Source organism: Drosophila grimshawi, unplaced genomic scaffold (genome assembly GCF_018153295.1).
Source record: "Drosophila grimshawi isolate 15287-2541.00 unplaced genomic scaffold, ASM1815329v1 contig_848, whole genome shotgun sequence".
NCBI classification, from domain to species: Eukaryota; Metazoa; Arthropoda; class Insecta; order Diptera; family Drosophilidae; genus Drosophila; species Drosophila grimshawi.
In genome coordinates, this window is record NW_025063692.1 from 22,416,237 (window position 1) to 22,434,249 (window position 18,013).

The 18,013-nt window shown below is 37.9% G+C and overlaps 5 protein-coding genes across 10 annotated transcripts; 2 read left to right on the forward strand and 3 right to left on the reverse strand.

Moving 5' to 3' along the window:
• Positions 1 to 6,965: 6,965 nt before the first annotated feature.
• Positions 6,966 to 8,980, reverse strand: LOC6564750 (28S ribosomal protein S30, mitochondrial). The gene is made up of 2 exons (XM_001991165.3): positions 8,373 to 8,980; positions 6,966 to 8,317 (listed from the first exon to the last, which is right to left on the reverse strand). Exons 1-2 carry the CDS (start codon positions 8,870 to 8,872, stop codon positions 7,090 to 7,092), a joined length of 1,728 nt encoding a protein of 575 aa, XP_001991201.1. The 5' UTR covers positions 8,873 to 8,980; the 3' UTR covers positions 6,966 to 7,089.
• Positions 8,981 to 9,269: 289 nt separating this feature from the next.
• Positions 9,270 to 11,490, forward strand: LOC6564749 (peptidoglycan-recognition protein LE). 3 transcript variants are annotated; one of them, XM_001991164.2, is made up of 6 exons: positions 9,270 to 9,468; positions 9,552 to 9,842; positions 9,954 to 10,256; positions 10,345 to 10,458; positions 10,862 to 10,926; positions 10,996 to 11,490. In XM_001991164.2, the coding sequence occupies exons 2-6, from the start codon at positions 9,608 to 9,610 to the stop codon at positions 11,362 to 11,364; spliced, it is 1,086 nt and encodes a 361-aa protein (XP_001991200.1). In that variant the 5' UTR covers positions 9,270 to 9,468; positions 9,552 to 9,607; the 3' UTR covers positions 11,365 to 11,490. The 3 variants fall into 3 exon arrangements, with proteins under 3 accessions (XP_001991200.1, XP_032594075.1, XP_032594073.1); XM_032738182.2 differs by having other exon boundaries at positions 9,307 to 9,486; XM_032738184.2 differs by lacking the exons at positions 10,862 to 10,926; positions 10,996 to 11,490 and adding an exon at positions 10,564 to 10,646 and having other exon boundaries at positions 9,299 to 9,468.
• LOC6564748 (protein stunted) lies at positions 11,469 to 12,831 on the reverse strand. Of its 2 annotated transcripts, XM_032738185.2 has the most exons (4): positions 12,727 to 12,825; positions 12,413 to 12,543; positions 12,176 to 12,226; positions 11,469 to 11,701 (listed from the first exon to the last, which is right to left on the reverse strand). In XM_032738185.2, exons 1-3 carry the CDS (start codon positions 12,756 to 12,758, stop codon positions 12,213 to 12,215), a joined length of 177 nt encoding a protein of 58 aa, XP_032594076.1. In that variant the 5' UTR covers positions 12,759 to 12,825; the 3' UTR covers positions 11,469 to 11,701; positions 12,176 to 12,212. The 2 variants fall into 2 exon arrangements, with proteins under 2 accessions (XP_032594076.1, XP_001991199.2); XM_001991163.3 differs by lacking the exon at positions 12,176 to 12,226 and having other exon boundaries at positions 12,727 to 12,831.
• A 353-nt stretch (positions 12,832 to 13,184) lies between these two features.
• Positions 13,185 to 15,685, forward strand: LOC6564747 (glycosyltransferase-like domain-containing protein 1-like). 3 transcript variants are annotated; one of them, XM_032738232.2, is made up of 4 exons: positions 13,232 to 13,443; positions 13,493 to 13,612; positions 13,970 to 14,252; positions 14,320 to 15,685. In XM_032738232.2, exons 2-4 carry the CDS (start codon positions 13,531 to 13,533, stop codon positions 15,062 to 15,064), a joined length of 1,110 nt encoding a protein of 369 aa, XP_032594123.1. In that variant the 5' UTR covers positions 13,232 to 13,443; positions 13,493 to 13,530; the 3' UTR covers positions 15,065 to 15,685. The 3 variants fall into 3 exon arrangements, with proteins under 3 accessions (XP_001991198.1, XP_032594123.1, XP_032594124.1); XM_032738233.2 differs by having other exon boundaries at positions 13,232 to 13,401; XM_001991162.2 differs by having other exon boundaries at positions 13,185 to 13,612.
• A 54-nt stretch (positions 15,686 to 15,739) lies between these two features.
• LOC6564746 (abscission/NoCut checkpoint regulator) lies at positions 15,740 to 17,396 on the reverse strand. Its single transcript, XM_001991161.3, has 4 exons — positions 17,318 to 17,396; positions 16,994 to 17,253; positions 16,230 to 16,737; positions 15,740 to 16,159 (listed from the first exon to the last, which is right to left on the reverse strand). Exons 1-4 carry the CDS (start codon positions 17,363 to 17,365, stop codon positions 15,896 to 15,898), a joined length of 1,080 nt encoding a protein of 359 aa, XP_001991197.1. The 5' UTR covers positions 17,366 to 17,396; the 3' UTR covers positions 15,740 to 15,895.
• Between the last annotated feature and the right edge of the window lie 617 nt (positions 17,397 to 18,013).

Below are 18,013 nucleotides of genomic sequence, written 5' to 3' on the forward strand. Positions count from 1 at the left end.
ATTTTGTTGTTTTTGTTTGTCAAGCAGCAACCAAAACTTGAAGAAGAAAATGTCTTAAATTGAGTAATTAGAGGAATAGTTCAAACCTGGCTTTTTAGCATTGAAATTGGCAATGGACAGTTGAAATCAGCTTGGCACTCAGTACCAAAAGCACATTACGCAATCTGTTTATGTATATCTACTAAGTACTATTATATATAGTTGCATAGCTTCAATTGTACCATGTCCTTTCGCAAACCGTGATTGTATCGACTTATTTAACATTGTCGACCTTTTTGAGCACTCAATTTGCACCGCATTCTTTAAATTAAACATACAAATTAATTATCAAAAGAGTAAAACAAAAAATACGAAATAAATGACAACCACAAACACTTGTGAGAAATCGAACAGAAGTTCGATTTGAATTGTTGTTACTGGATCAACTCAACATCTGAATACTAAAATAACAAACAACATGGCCAAACAACAACAACAACAAAAACAACACGAAACCAAACAAAACCGAAAACCGAAAACCGACAACCGAAAACAGCTAAGATATTGAAAAAGGAAAAAGGATAGGAAAATGCAAATCTAGCAGCATATGTAAGATCAACGCAGAGGAGCTAAACGGCATACCCGATGAGGAGGGAGGAGTTGAAAACAAAGTATAAAGTTAACTATTTTTAAATATTATATATACATATAAACATATATATATATGAGTAAAACATAAAAGCATGTAGCATATAAATGCAAGAGAAAGCAAATGGAAATTAAGTAAGAAATGCTTATAAAAAATAAACTAAACAAAATAACAAGAAAGGTAATAATAATTACAATACTTAGCATAAGTATTAGATAAAGTATAAAGCAAGAGGTTAGTCAAATATACATATGACAAATACTTAAGTAACATAATAATGTGGAAAAAACAGAAAACAGAAAACAGAAAACAAAAAACAAAAAAACCAAAACATAATTTAGACAAACAAATTTTTAAACGAAATTTCAACAAAGAACAGCAAAAAGTTAACAGCAAATTCGTGCGTAGCGTATACAAAAAAAAACAAGTATTTAACTACAGATAAGAAAAATCGAAAATATTCAACACAACACACATATGTATACACCCACACGCACACACACACACACACACAAACACACACACACCCAGATCAGACATGTATGTCATTTCCTTCTTTTTTTGTTGAGAGAGAGAATACTTGTTGCAATCGAAAATAAAACAATAGAAGACATTTAGACAATTTATACATATGTATCTTGCTTTGCATAGCACAGGAAAACAACCACAAATTGAAAAACACAGACAACAAATAAACAACAACAAAAACCAATACAATTGCGCTGTAAACGAATTATAATTTCTTGTGTCACATTGACATGCTTCTTATTACCAAATACTATATACATATATACATATATATATGTATATATATATACGCATGTATGTATGTATATATATATATATATATATTTACCTACATTAGCGTTAGATCAGTGCATTATCATATACATATAGCGAATTTTCAAATTTAAATCTCAATAAGCTAAGGAATGTTTTTTTTTTTTTTTTTTTTGTATAGCTATGTAAGACACCCAATAATTGTATGCATGTAAGCGTATTTTTATAGTCAGTGCGAAAGCAAACCAACCATACTTACATACATACATACATATATAATACATATGAACTAACATATGAATATCAATTAGGCAGCCAATTACATGTAACTCAGCAATATGCAATTCATATACATACATACATACATACATACATACATACATACATATTTAAACAGCTGCAAAAGAAACACCAAAAGCTGCTAGGGGCTATGCACAAAAGCAACGGTCTTCCTTAATCTTAAAAACACACAAAAACAAAATAATAATAATAATAAAAATGATAAAGTAAAAGAAAGAACATAAATATATAACTTATTTACTAACTATTAAACTGAAAGAAAAACTACATTAAACCCAAATGTTTAAACCAAAACCTTAAAGCAAAATAATACTATAAACCTAATCAACTTAAAATGCATGAAAACTTAACTAAAACGTTCGAAAGTAAAAACTAAAAACTGTTAAAAACTAAAAAAAAAAAATACACAATGCTGTTAGCCGCCTGTAAGCCTAACAGCGGAGCTTTTAGCGTCGTCTAGCGACTGCACATAAAGCTCTGCCCCAAAGCTGACAATGTAGCCATCAAATATTTTTGGTCTAAAGCTTGCGCAGCCAATTGGCATAAAGACCATAAAAAAAGCTTGAAGCTATAAAGCAGCAAACTGAACAAACATATATATTAGAAAACTAACGAAATGCTTTCCACGCCTGCTGACGATGCGAACTTTTGCTCAAAGGTAATTTTATAGTCAACTAAAAATACATTTTATAAATTCCATACTTTGGATATTCGAATACGTAAATACTTGAAAAAACCTTACAATTTTTGAATCTCGAGTGATTTGTTGTTAATTTTCAAAACACTTTCCATTGTTTGGCAATTGCAAATTTTAAAATACAATTATTGCATTAATTACACTTTGAAAAGTTACTTTTTGCACTTTTGAATTGCAATCGATTCCGATTTTATTTATCAGAGCAGTTTTAATATTAGTGAATTGCACTATCCATTTGAACATATTGAAAACCTTGAGACCTGTTTCACATCAGGGATTTTCCAAATTCTTGCCTACACTGATTTGGTTTATATATATATATACATATATGGAATTACCTCAAGTATAGTACTGCGGTCAGCTTCAAGCCCTTGTGACCATGCTCGGCGGCTAACGACTGGATTATGTATGTCTCCAAATATATATAATACTTGTTAAATGCAATTTAAAATGCTTGAATTACGCACTTAAACGAAACTACAATTTAAATAATAACAAAAATGAATAAAAACTCAAATACTAAAAACATCTACTTAAATCAACCTTTAACTAAATGTTGCTTGAATACTAGAGCCAATTAATGTGAAATGCATTCGGCAGCGAATTTACTACCAAAAGCAATTCAGTTAAAACAAATAATTAAACAAACAAAAAAAAAAACAAAAAAAACCGAAAGGAAACGCAAAATTTAAAGCCTAATAAAAACGCAGTGTATCGATAATAATAACAACAAAATCAACAACAACTAAAGGGTAATTTTTTCCTCGTAGCATTGCCAAACAGTTTTGTTGTACAATTTGTTTATTTGTGATTGAGATAAGTTATTTAAATTTACAACAACAAAAAAGAAAAAGAAAAGCCCAAAACAACCGTTTTTGATAATCCTTTTTTTTAGTAAGAGCTACATTTTAAATATGTATTAATAATGTAAATGGTTTCAAACATACACAAAGTATTCAAAATCACGAATATTAGCAACAACTGCGTTTTATACATATGAAAATGTCTCAATCAAACCATATTCAAGGACTCACACAGATTTGTACAGGATTGCCTGAAAAAGAAAACAAAAAGAAAACAAATCAGCAGCAGTAATCTTAAACTTAAGTTAGATATTTGCCCATCAAATCTATTCTAAAATCTTGCTAAAGAATACCAACTAATTGGATTGCTGCAAGCAATGTCATTTTTTGTTTTAGCCATCAATCCAAATTATTCTTTCGAGCTGTTCTTCACCTAAAAAATGTTTGAGCCATTTATCATTTAGGTAATTTGACATATACGAGTATGTATAGACAATCGCCAAAAATAATACTATAAATATCATTTTGACAATAGGTAAAGGTTATGGAACTACTTACACACACATACATATATAAATGTATTGACAATTGACGTTTAGAAATAATTTTCGATTTTTCGATCTTTTTTTGTGTGCCCCTTTAGAATGGTTTAATCACTTAAAATGCCAGGAATTTAACACACACTCAATTGGCATCCACTTACAATAGTATTAACAACTACGAGTATATATATGTAAACGGCTTACTCAACGAACTCAATGAGCACCTCAACTTTATTCGGTTTCCAAAAAACAAAAAATACAAAAATAAAGAATTCATGCTACTCTATACATGTATCAAGTACCAAACAAATTGAACTTGCTTTAGTTTCAAATAAAGAAAAAAGTGTGGAAGGACTAAGGAAAGGTACGCACACACACACACACACACATGAGTAGATGATACCAACTATGCGTAAAGAACTATTCTCAACACACATGGAAAAAAGAAATAAATATAAATAACTACTTATACAGGCTTTGCTTGATTTGTACACATATCTAAGCAAATTGTTCGAAACACTTTCAATTGAAAATCAAAATCAAATCATAAATGGTAATAAATATACTAAGAGTGAGACCTTCAAAACAAATATGCCATATTCGTGTCATTTCCTCAACTTCAGAGTCTCAACATTTGAAAATCTAAGAATATAGCAGTGCAGACACATCTACTAAATACTATTCAAGTCAAGTTTCTTAGTCAGAAATATATCTTAAGTTTAGGTTTAGTTTTTCGATAATTTCCATTCATAATTACTGCTCGTTAGCTGAATGTAATTTTGTATATGGGTCCTGTGAGACCTGCAAAGTAAATATGCCATATTTTTCACAGTATCAAAATTTGAATATCTGAGATTAGAGCAGAGCAGACACATATATAAATACTATTCAAGTCGTGGTTCTTCAGTTGAGGTTCATTTTTGTGAGAGTTTCTTTTCATAATAATAGTTGGCAGAAGTCATTTTTATATATGTAAATTCAAACATGCAAAATAGTACATATTCACTCAAGCATGTATTTTGTATTTTGTATTTTGTATTTTGTATTTTGTGTTACACATTTGAAATTCTTTGCGGAATTGAGGTCTTCGTATGATTTGCCCAATACAAACATTTAACAGCAATAAATGGAGTATACTAAAGCATTACAAATGATTTTAGTGTAAAGCAATAATCTAAAAAATAATAATTAAGGTGACACAGTTAAACACACACAAACATACATATATATATAAATATATTGACGACCACATGACACACAGACAGTAATATGTATATATATATATATAAATATATATAAAGTGTGTTCTCGTTGGTGATGAGTTAACAACTAAGTTAGTTTAGGCCGGCTTAATAAGACAAATATATTAGCTGTAAGGCAAATTCATCTGAGTAAATTGATATTTAAGTACATACAACATATTTATTAGCAGTGTTGCAATTAAGTGCTAAATGACAACAATACATCAAATTTACAGGCCAAACGATGTAATTTAAATACATTGTCTTGCATATGATATACATATGTATGTATGTATGTAGTAAGTGCATAAATACATAACTAAAACTAGTGTTTAGGCCAATGCTACATATTGAGCTCGTGACTTACATTCCAATGGTAATTAAAGACAAAACCGTAGAACAATATGAATGAAAACTATAATAAAATAAACTTAAGCATATACACGCAACACACACACACACAACACATAGCAGACAGAACAAGGTCCTTAATCTAAAAGTGAAATTTGAATTGAATTGATTACACAGTTTGTCACAGCACATATTAAAACAATGAATTCATTAACAAATAGCCTGACAACCAAAAGAATCTTCAATGCTCAATTTAATGGTCATTGTAGAATTCACGTCATCAATTTCGAGATTCTTCCTTTTCTAACACTTTTGGTATATGTTGTGTGCCATAAAATGTTGCATCATTTTTGGCATGTTTTCCATCAAACAGTTGGAGCTCTCTTCGAATAGTCAATCGAAAATTGTTGTTATTGATTTACAAGTTTTTGAAATTGACTTATATTGACACTTATAAAAGATAGTATTGATACTTCACTGGTCTAGGACAATAAATCGACACAACAATGCCACAAATTGTAGTTATCAATATTTTATATGGCTTATTCGATTGATGTATACATACACACGTCTACTCGAATTCCAATTTAATTCGGCAGAACACATTATTGCAACAAATACATAAGATAAAACTTAAACAAAACCAAAACAATGAATGCAACAAAATGAATTCAATATAAAAAAGCATATGGTTGTATGGTTGTAACTAAAAATACACAAGCAATTAAAGTTGAAAATAAACATGATTTTAGAATGCAAATAAATAAGACGCAACATTAAACAAAACTCTAAATACAAGAAAACATACGGAAACTATTTAAAAGAATAAAACACAAGCAAAAACCCTAAGAGAAATATTACACAACAAATGAAAAACAAAAAACGAAAGAAAAGCAAAATACATTTACGTACATACACATACATGCATTAACTAATTAACACTAATAAAAGCAAAGCAAAAATATAAATAAAAAAGCAAAAAAAAATAAAATTAACAATAAAAATTTAAATGCCAACAACTACTCAACGGCAAACATGTTAACTTAGTAAATAAAACGCAAGAAACGATACAATATGCAATTAAATAAAATGTTTTAAACAATAAAAAAGGAATATTAAAGAATGCAAATCCATATGGAATTAAATGAAGAAAGGTCTTTTTACTGGGATCATCTCATTTATATGATGAAATTGAAAATATCTAGCAAACACTTAAAGTGGCAGTTTTTTTTTGTAATGATGAATGAAAAACATGGCAATTTTACATAGTCTTTTGCACTTTGCTGTTTGGTTTAACGGATTTAAGCGCAAAAAGTACAGCATAGTTTTAGGCACGCACCGGGAAAATTACACTAATTTTGCGTGGGAAATATGGTCACTCTTTGCAGGTTGCCGCACTGACCGAATTGAGTAAAACTTTGCATACTTTGAGGCGCAAAACAGGCGACTTGAAAATACAACATAAAATTTCGCATAATTCCGAAAGGACAAAGTGCGCAATAATCACCAGGACCAGAACTGTCCTCAACAATATGTTTAGCACAGAATTTTATGGAGCTACAAGGTTAGGAACAATTATTTATTTTTGAAATAAGTAATTTTATTATTTTTTATTTATTATTATTTATTATTATATATCGTACGTGAAAATCGCTGCGTTTTGCAACAAAACAAAATTTTATTGTAGTTGGTAAACTCATTAAAATAAAGTTAATGGAACCTCAACATTCAGCGGATGTGGCAACAGTTAGGGATAATAGGTATTTTTGAAGCGTCCTTCGCGATTCTTGCGTCCACCTGGCCGCACCACACGCGGCACATACTCCTTGTCGTGCTGGTCGAGAGTGCGTCTCCACGGATTGACGTCCCGCTCAAAGAAGCGACGACGCGCCTCCATCGGCCGTGTCTTGTTATCTATCTTGTACAGCTTCTCCCACATGTAAACCTCGGGCAGCTCAAGATGCCGAGGACGCTTCGAGGCCAAATGCTTGAATGTTCGTTCCAGAAATTCACGCTGCTCCCCATTCTCATAATCTGCGGCACGTCGCAACGTTGCTCCGCCCACATAAGGCAACAGCTCGTCGGCAGCGCGACGAATGCTCGGCACCTTTATGTATACGCCAAGCAACCGACGCAGTGTGGCATCGTTGAAGTCCACACATTTGCCCTCCGGCGACATTGTCGCATAGAGCGGCTGCGGTGCTGTGCCCCGACAGAAGTTCACCTTAGCATTCGCATCCACATGTGGGCCATGGAGCAGCAGCGTGTTCAGCTGATACTCATAGAAGCTCCACTCGCGGCCGTTTGTGATCACAGTCTGGGTGTTCAGCGGATAGGTCAGCTCGTTGTAGGTATTGAAGCCATTGTAGTTGGCCTGCGCCAGCAGCCACGCGTACGATGATTGAATGGCCAGCGCATGCAGTGCCTCCACCTGGTCACGTTGACCGTATGAGTCCGGACGCAGCTGTAGATGTGCCCGCGACTGAAACGAGAGCAATCCGAAATTGGCCGCATTTGTGCTGGGCCAGTAGCCGGGCACATTGACAGCATGCTGATGCGTGGTGCTATAGCCCAAGGTGCGTGCATCATGCTTGTAGCGCGGCACTTTCATGGCCAGCGTCAGATTCTCGCTCTCCTCGGCCGATTTCCACGGTGGCAGTTGTTGATGATGCCGCAGCGCCAAATACGGCTCGCCAGTATACTGCACCAGACGGTCAACGCTGTCATTGGCGTCCTCCTTCTGCCATTCGCGGCCCTTCTTTGATTTGATCACATTATTGGGCGGATCAACGCCGCCGACGGCCCAAAAGGCCTCGTGCCGCGGATTGTAGTCAATCTCGACGTCATGCAAATGCGTAAAATCAGCGCCAAGCACTTGCAATGCGGAACGATTTATCTGCTCCACAATAATCTGGGTCAGCTGCTGTTCGCCTGCCACTGCATCGAGCGGTGTCACCAGCTGCGTCAGCTGGTGTCTGCAACGGATAAATTGGATTAGATCCGATTTGCAGGCTGATCTGATTGACTTACTTGTAGCAGTCATGGGCATATTCCAACGCTTCAATAATATCGTTACGCGCCACCTTCACGATGGCATCCAAATCCATCTGACTGTCGTCGACGGCTCCGACTGGCTTGGACGCGGGACTGCTGTCAGGCTGCAGCTCCTCCTCCAACTCCAGCACGGTGCGCGTGTAATGCTGCGTCAGCGGCAGGGCGTTAAACGGCACTTTAGTATCATTGAGATCGACCACCTTGTAGCCGTAGTAGCGCGGCATATTTATTTTGATCATTTTCTCCTCGACGGTGGGTAGCTGGCGAATCTCCTCGTGCCACTCAGCGGCTGTCTGTTGCTTGCGCGCCTTGTAGGTGAGATCCCTAATGGCTGGATACTCCGGTTCCACACTATATTCTGATTCGGCCACTGGCGCTGCCGCTGCCTGTGGCTCTGCCTTGCCGATGGTCAGGTAGCGGCAGCAGACGGCATGTAGACGCGCACGCAGCTGCTCTCCACGTCGCAGCGTCAACATTTTGAGTGCTTCAAATGTTTAATTCACAACTATTCAAGTAAATAAATTACGAACGCAGCAGAGCAGAGTTGGTCGCCGCCAACGAGGAGGTTATGACATCGGGACTGCGATGAGCGATAACGATTGCTTATGACATATAAATATATCGATATCAGCATACGAATACATCGCACTCGCTGTAGCCCAGTATGCAGCTCAAATCGTTACTTGCATATATTATGCGGGCAAGATGATATTAATATTACTCCATATTGATTTAATACTCCATTAATTGTTGTAGCATTTCAAAGTAACTGTATCAACTGCAATTTTATGTTAGCATAAATGCAATAAATATGCACACAATTCAGCTCAGCGATAGCAAGGCGTTTGTATATGCCACTCTCTTTATCAATTAACAGTGTGCTTGCCTCGGATGACGATCACTTTGTTCTTTTGTACCATATGTAAAACTGGTAATCAGTTGGCATATGTGTGCATGTATTGAGTTTTTCGGGTTCTTCCCAAATAAATGTAATCCCCAACTGTCCTGTCGGCATTACATTTCATCATTTCGCGCTGACCAGAGCCAGAGCGATATCCCCATATCTTATCAAGTGGGTACCAATACTTATGTATTTACTTCTGTGTGCACATTCGTTTTCAACATTTATTAAAATATTGATAAACAAACCTTTAGAGCGACGTCACGCGCTCTAACTCTAGACCTAGCACACAAAATTGTAAGTACCAAAAATGTCCAATATACCCAAAATGACAGCGGCTCAGGAGCGCACCCGCGAGTGGTTGGCCGCACAGGAGGAGGATGAGCTGGAATCGATAGCCGAGTCATCCGTGGTGGACAGTTTGGATGACTACAAATATAGCGAGCATACGCAGGAAGACAACGACAATTGCAGCGACAATGACAACGACGATGACGACGATACTGGCGAAGAAGTGAGCACCATCGCACTGGGCACACGAATGGGTGAGTAATAAAAGTTGACCACATACACATACACATACACATACACATATGGAAATGTATGTATTGAGAGTGTTGCGCATATTATTATTTATAAATACACACATACGGCAGGCGCTAGCAAAGGCTCCATTATAAGAGACACTCTGCGCGATCTCATGAATTCGATCAACAGCATTCAGACCGTTGGCAATGTGAACATCAGTAATTCCACCAATGTCCACATTGGCAATGTGACCAACATCAACGGTAATATACAGATCATCGCAGAGACGACCAGCCACCCGCGCAGCTCACGCAAAGGGCGTCGAAGAGCCTCACTCGACGAAGAACCCGATCCAAGCGGAAACGATCGCGAGGAGGAACTGGACGAGGCGGAGGAGCGTATCAATTCTGATGCTTTCATCAATAGCCAAAGTAAGTAAGCAACAACACCAACACACACACACACTGCCTGAACATTAAACATATATCCTAATATCAATTTTAAATTCATATTTAACAGAATTCAAATTACCCAAAGAGCTGTGTTCCATTGTGCCGCGCCACTCCTGGCTAGCCCAAATGCCGATCGAACCGCCCGTGAAGCTGCAGCGTCCCGTCAAATATGTTGTCATATGTGAGTATGAAATCCTACGGCGCAGGCAGCGGCGAATATAGATACGTAGTACGAGTGCAGAGGGTACAAAGCATAAACATTCATATTATTCATAAACATCAACAGCCAAATCAATACAATCAATGAAGCTTGTAAGATATATTTATATCCGTATATATACCACAACAGAATAGAGTGCTCTTGATTCCTGTTTTCTGTTACACAAATAAATATGGTAAATATTCAAAATGTTTATGTGAGTGCCGTCCATAAAATAAATTAACTGTCGCCCGAGTTAAACACACGACTTGGCTCTCTTGCTAATAAAGACCGTTTAGTAGCACTTAACTAGATAGCAAGTATCGACATTATATATATACAGCTGAAATATTAACATTCCATTTTCACCTTTGCACCACCATAGTACACACGGCGACGGAGAGCTCCGAGAAGCGGGCAATCAATGTGCGATTGATACGCGATATTCAGGTGAGTGTTTTCTTATTGCACATTCAGATTGACTTCAAATGTGTAATTGTGTTTTTGGTGTTTGTGCAGTGTTTCCACATCGAGAGTCGTGGCTGGAATGATATTGCGTACAACTTTCTTATCGGCTGTGATGGCAACATATATGAGGGGCGCGGCTGGGAGACATTGGGTGCACATACCATGGGCTACAACAAAATTGCCCTAGGCATTGGTTTCATTGGCTGCTTCATGCGTAGCCTGCCCACGCCGGATGCGTTGCACATGTGCCGCAATCTGTTGGCTCGTGGCGTCGAAGATGGACACATTGCCACAAATTATCGCCTAATTTGCCACTGCCAATGCAACTCGACAGAGAGTCCCGGTCGTCGGCTATTCGAAGAGATCCAGACTTGGCCGCATTTCTACAATCTTGCCCAGGACGGACAAAGCAGTATATAAATATGAATATTGGTGATTGTCGCGTTCTAATAACTCAGTATAAATTGTTTCGTGTTTGTTCTGTTGCATTTCTGTTCGCATTACAACAAAAACAAAAAACCAAATAAAAATAAATATATATTTATATACGTGTGATAAAAGTATTCTTAAATTTCGTAAACCCGCCGATAAAATATGAACACATTAATAAGATATTCGTCGGTCAGTTTTTAAATTGTTTTCATATTTAATTTCTGTTTTAATTCGTATTATTTAATTATGGAAACATCTTAACATTTTGCCATTGCTCCTTGAAGACCGCCAGTTGTTTAGGAAGCGTCAGTTTCCGATTTGCGTGCTGTTCAAATTGTAAATAAAGAAAGAAAAAGTTAGAAAAATATATAGATATAGATATATATTGTCAAAAAATAACGCAGCGCTTGCAGTAAGTTAAAAACAATGTCGACAATTGGCGGATATTCAATGGAATTTTGTAGCACATTTGTTAATAAGGATCTTATTTTTCATTCTATTTTAGAGTGGTTCCATCTCACTCGCTCTGTCAGACTGTGCGCTCTTTTTCATCTCGAGGCAAATGGGGATATTGGATACAGAGCATATTTGGTGAAATACTCAGAATGGTTAAATTATGAACACATTTGGGGCAAAGTAAAATCAAACAACATTAGTTATGACTATTTGGGAGCATTGTTAGGCAGCAGTTAGGCCGGCTGATTAGTGTTTCATTGCGGTTAATATTTTGGTTCTTTTTTGGAGCAACAGAGGCATGACAACAACAACATTGTTCTTGGGCAGTAACTCAATAACTTACACCTTGCCACATGACAGACTTTCGTTGTTTATGACAACTATTGCTTCTCATCTGCAATACACAGAGAACAATTGTATAATAATTGTCTACATTTTGGGAACGAACGTAAAATAGATGCGATTTATATAATCGATTATCACATCTCGCATTGGTATAGGCTGGAACTTTTAATTGATCTCGGATCCCTTCGATTGCACAACGATTACGGGTTACGTTTACGGATTACGGATTACTTACGTGCTGGCCTGCCGTTGGCCCAAGGTGTGAACTTCACGTGGCTCTCGTTGCGCTTGGCAGCACTGGCGCGGAGGTCTGTACGCAGCGCTTCACGCAGGACACGAGCCGCAATGTTCGAGTATTGGATGTAACTGGCGAGTATCAAACAAGTATCACATGAGTCGTCCATTAAATCATTGACTGTGTGTGTTTGGCAAATTATTGCTAACAACAATTACGTAACGCACATAGTAGTTGGTGCAGAGTGCGGACATTGAAGTGCCGCCGCTGCACAAATTATGCATTCGGCAATGGTTTTTGCATATTTTACTTACGTAATTCCAGCTGCTCTCCAGGCGTTGGTCATCTTGATAAATCTTTTCGCAACTTATTCGCACGGTGAACGAAAATTGAGACCTTTCGCAGTGCAGGCGCTTACAGAGTTGTCGAGGAAAACAGTTAGAGATGTTTGATATTATCGATATATCGATTAATTCTAACCGAACTTTCAACACTACCAATATATCAGTGCTGGGTCGATATGATTTTTCACGATATTCTTACTATTTGCAGGATATTCGGTTCTACTAGAAATGTTTAATATGGACGTGGAACAAAATCTAAGCAAACATTTGAAACTAAAGTTGAGCTAGCGGCTACAAAGTGTTTATTTTATTTTTAAATTTATTTAATAAGTTAAGGATATTTCCAATTCGATAACTATTTAATAATAATCAGACATATCGGTCTATCGATGTTTAGCTGCATCTATTGGTCTCATTGCGCTCAGCTTTGTTTGTGTTGCATCTCACTTGCACATGTGGGAAGAGTTGTTGTTTAACACCAATGGCTAATTAGTTAACCCGTTTATTAAGTCCATATGATATCAACCTCAATAGAAGTTTGTTTGAAACGTGCACAGAATTAATAATTTTAATAATGCATAAATATTATCACAGTGTGTAATCACTTCGCAAATCCGTTAACATTCGGACATATTTCGAGTGGGAGTATGTTAAAAGCATGTGCCGCTAACTCAGCCAAGGGTTAAGGTACAACTTAACGCATTTCATTTAACAATTTCACAAATATTAATCCCAGCCGAACCAACCAAGTGCCTAAGTCGTCCGTGCAGCGCAATGTCTGCCAAGCCGCAGATATTAATTATTGAGCCCTTTTTCGGCGGCAGCCACAAACAACTCATCGATACGATAATCGAATGTAAGTCAAGTTTTATATTTATTTGTGTTATTTCCGGGATAGGGATTCCAATATGGAGCCAGCCTCTTGAGTGGAGTCAAAACAAAACGAAGATAGCTGAATTGAGGGTTAGACACGTCCTAAGAAAGCAGGTGCAATCGCCTCCTACCAGTGGATCAAGCTGTCGCCTGGCAGAGCCTGCCATGCAAGGCCAGGAGAATATGCAGTATTCCATAGGGAAATATGTCTTAAGCTCGAAACACAACCCAGTCAACATTTTTGAAATCATGCAAGAATTAGGACTGATATAATATGAAATATAATCATTATTTTCGTTGTTTTTAATTGATGAAATTGCTTATGATTTGCTACCGGCAGGTTTGAACCTTTGCGACTATGAGATCTTCAGTCTGCCCGCCAAGAAGTGGCACTGGCGTGCCCGGACCTCTGCTTTATATTTCTCGCAGCTAATCCCGCCGGAGCACGACTACAAAGTGCTCCTCACGAGCTCCGTACTCAACTTGGCGGAGCTGATTGGTGTACGACCCGATCTCGCCATCTGCCGCAAGATTGTCTACTTTCACGAGAACCAACTGGTCTATCCGGTGCGCGAGGTCAAGGAGCGTGACTGTCAATATGGCCTTAATGAGATACTCACGTGGTAAGACCAGCTCTGCCGACATTTCCAATGCCATTTCGAATGCCAATGCACCCTTTGGACATTTCAGCTTGGCTGCGGATATTGTGCTGTTCAATTCAAACTTCAATCGGACATCATTTCTGGACAATGTGCAGCCGTTTCTAAACATTCAGCCGGACTTTAAGCTGAAGCATATCCGAGAGCGCATCGAGAAGAAATGTGAAGTGCTATATTTTCCCATCAAGTTCCATGCCTTTCCCAATAAGCGGCACATGATGGATGCGGATATGAATGGAGAGCCTGAGTGTCTGCATTTGATTTGGCCACATCGCTGGGAGCACGACAAGAATCCCAAATTGCTGATGGAGGTGCTATTGGAGTTGAACAAGCGCCAGGTTGACTTCCGGGTGACAATATGCGGTGAAAGCTATCAGACGGTGCCGGAGGACTTCGAAGGCATCCAGGAGAAGCTGGGCGCCAAGCTCAGCAACTTTGGCCATTTAACACGCGAGGAGTACATTAAAACGCTGCTAACCGGCGATATCGTCATCTCGACGGCTGGTCACGAATTCTATGGCGTGGCCATGCTGGAGGCCACCTATTGCGGCTGTTATCCGATTGCGCCCAACAAGCTCGTCTATCCGGAGATCTATCCCAAGGAGAACCTCTACAATACGTCCAATTCGCTGATTAAAATGCTTTACAACTGGTGCCGCCATCCGGAACTCTTTCGCCGGCATCGCGATAAGTTCTTCGACTACTTCTCCTTTGAGCGCTACTCGGCGCAGCATTTGGTGCCCAAGTATATGGAAAAGATGCGCATTTCAATTTAGAGGTGCTTCCAAGAAAAAACAAAACAAAACAAAAAAAATAATATTATAATTCCAGTTGCTGTTTTGTGCAATTAGCGTCGAATTTAGTTTGTAAGCAAAGCGAACATTAACTGACCAATTTACCATAAATAATACACATAACAGTACTTATATGTATATCAACTATATAGTTAAAAGCAATATGTGTATATGTATGTGTGGCTTTGTAGGATTATGCAGCAACAGTTCACAATTGTTTTCCAATTAATGATTAGATTTTTTTACACAATTGTTACTATATATTTTTGCTAATTGTTAGCAAATTGTTGTCATCAAATACTCAGTGCACAGAGTTACAGATAAGAACTGCCTTTGTTATGCCTCCTAAATTGATTGTGCTCATAATTATTTGTTTACCCCAAAACGCCTTATTATTGTTAGATTAAATGCTCTTGGATTATACACATATATGCCATTATAAATGCGGAAATTATATCTAAACTCGCATTAAGAACTAATTTCTTGACGCCATTCTTCTAATCCATGTAACTCATCTCTCTCCTTCTGTCTATATATTTCTTTCTCCGTCTTTATGATGGGTACTGTATGTAAATAAATTTTAATTACGACTTGGCAACACATCAATAGCTAGCTTTAAATCTACTTTCTTTAATATTGAGTTTTATTACATCCATCTAATGTAAACATTAGCTTAAAACAAGCTGTTTTAATCCAGGAGTACCGAATACTTTAAAAATAATAATATTAATAATAATAAAAACATAACGCTTGGACATACAAAATGATCATTAAAATAAGATATATAATAAGCATGGCCTACAGCAAGTTGCATTAGAAGTGATTCTCTTTAAAATTGGGCGGCGCACTGTACTTCTCCTTGGCATGAGCACGGTATTCCTCATCGTCGTGACACTCGCGATAGCATTGGGCGCAGTAGAGATCACCGTCACAGCCGTGGCAGCGGAAGACGGCATCCTCATCACATATGTTGCACCAGGGCAGCTCCTCATTAATGCTGCTGCTGGGATTGTTTGTAGTGCCCAGTTCGTTCTCCAAAGGATCGCCCGTTGGCTGCAAACGTGCTTCGGCCACATACTGTAAATGGACAGAGACAGACAAAGATGAGAAAAAATCCCAAAAGCCATTTCAATCATTTAGGGCACACCTTCTGCATTATATTCTGCAAAACAGCTTCGTCGTTCTCCTCCTCATTGTCGCTTGGAGTATTGGTCGTTCCTAAGCCCGCTGCTACAGCTCCCGAACCGGTCGGATTATCGATGGGTGCATCGCGAAGTGCACGCAAACGTTTCTCAATGTCAGAGATTGCATCATTCCGGTCATCGTTGACACGTTGATCCAGCTGCGTTTCGCCCAGAAACTGCTGCAGCAGATCTTTGATTTTATCCTGATCGGTTCGTTGGTCCGTCGACAACAGCAGTTCCTTTTTATCATAGTTCTTCTGATGCGGCATACCACTCAAATTGGACAGACGCGCACGCAACTCATCATCACTGGTCACATCGACTGCCTTCAGATTCTGCAAACGTTTGCTAATCGCGCTGTCCAGATTCTCGTCAATATCCTCGGTGCCGGTTGTGTCTTGCGCTGAGCCGGCCTCAGCACCAAATGTAGGCGACAGCACAGCAGCCAGTTCTTCAGAGGGCAGCACATTGCTGCAAAAATTGATACACAAAAAAGGCTTGCATTTGCATTGTAAACGAGAGTCATTATGATTGCAAAAAATGTTAACGATCAGATCACTCTGATCCGTAGCTTTCATAGGAAGGGTTTGCTTGAGTATGACATCTACGATAACTGTTTTTTTTTTTCATTTTAAGAAACTAGTCTCATTGGAGGGTAGTTTCTAGGAGCGGATTGACGACTGAAGCTGGCTTACTGCTTATGATTACGATAGTCTTGGCAACTAACTCGAAAAGTGCATCTGTTTTTTCAGCGACGGCGTCTGGCGACTTAGTGTTCTTTAAGGGCAGGCGCAGCTTGGTCACCAGGTCACCGGGCAGGGCGTCGCAGTCAATGACTTTGTCGGCATCGGCGTTGGCCTGCATCTTGGACAGCTTGTCGTAGCAGATGAGGCACACGTTGAGCACCTTGTTGTCATGACGGGGCACATTGATTGGCCTCTTCAGGCACTTCGCGCAGTAGGAATAGCCGCAGTTGGGGCAACCGTACTGAAATAATCCAATTAGAATTACTTATTGGGAACATATGGAGCATTTGCTGGCAGCGGTTCACCTCCTTGCAGAAGAGTCCATATTTACGGCTGCAGCCGTAGCAGCTCATAATGTGGGTTTTGCTAAAAATATACAACAAAACAAAGTACACTGCAAATTTGCTACTAATTTATTTTTGTTATCATGAAGGTGTAAACAAAGATTAGGCAAAACCAGCGCTCTGACTCACCAATCGATATATCGATATACATTTTCGATAACTAACAGTCACTGTTGTCACTAGGCAGGCAAACTTTTTCAAACTTTTTAAACAAATACAAAATTGTTGAGCAATAGCATTGCACACACACACGTTTGTCATTTATTTATACATGATCCTTTGAAGACTACAGCATACAAATATTAACATAAGTTTTGATTCGCTGCCGCAGATTTCCATTTAATGCACATATTCACAATTTCACCAGCTTCTTTCACATACCTCATAACTATAATTTAAAAATAATTAATCAATATGTATTTGTTAAAAAGAAAACCTATTTATATTGAAACGATGCAGGGAATGTATGTTTTTCATTGTTGGTCATGACTAATATGCATATTAATTTATATATATATATATATGTGTGTGTGTATGTGTATGTATGAATGTAATTATAATTATATTTAGTATAAATGCAAAATACAAAATTTCATGCGTGTTTTTTTTTTGTATATCGTGTTGCGCATATTGAGCCTTATGCAAAAACACTTTTAA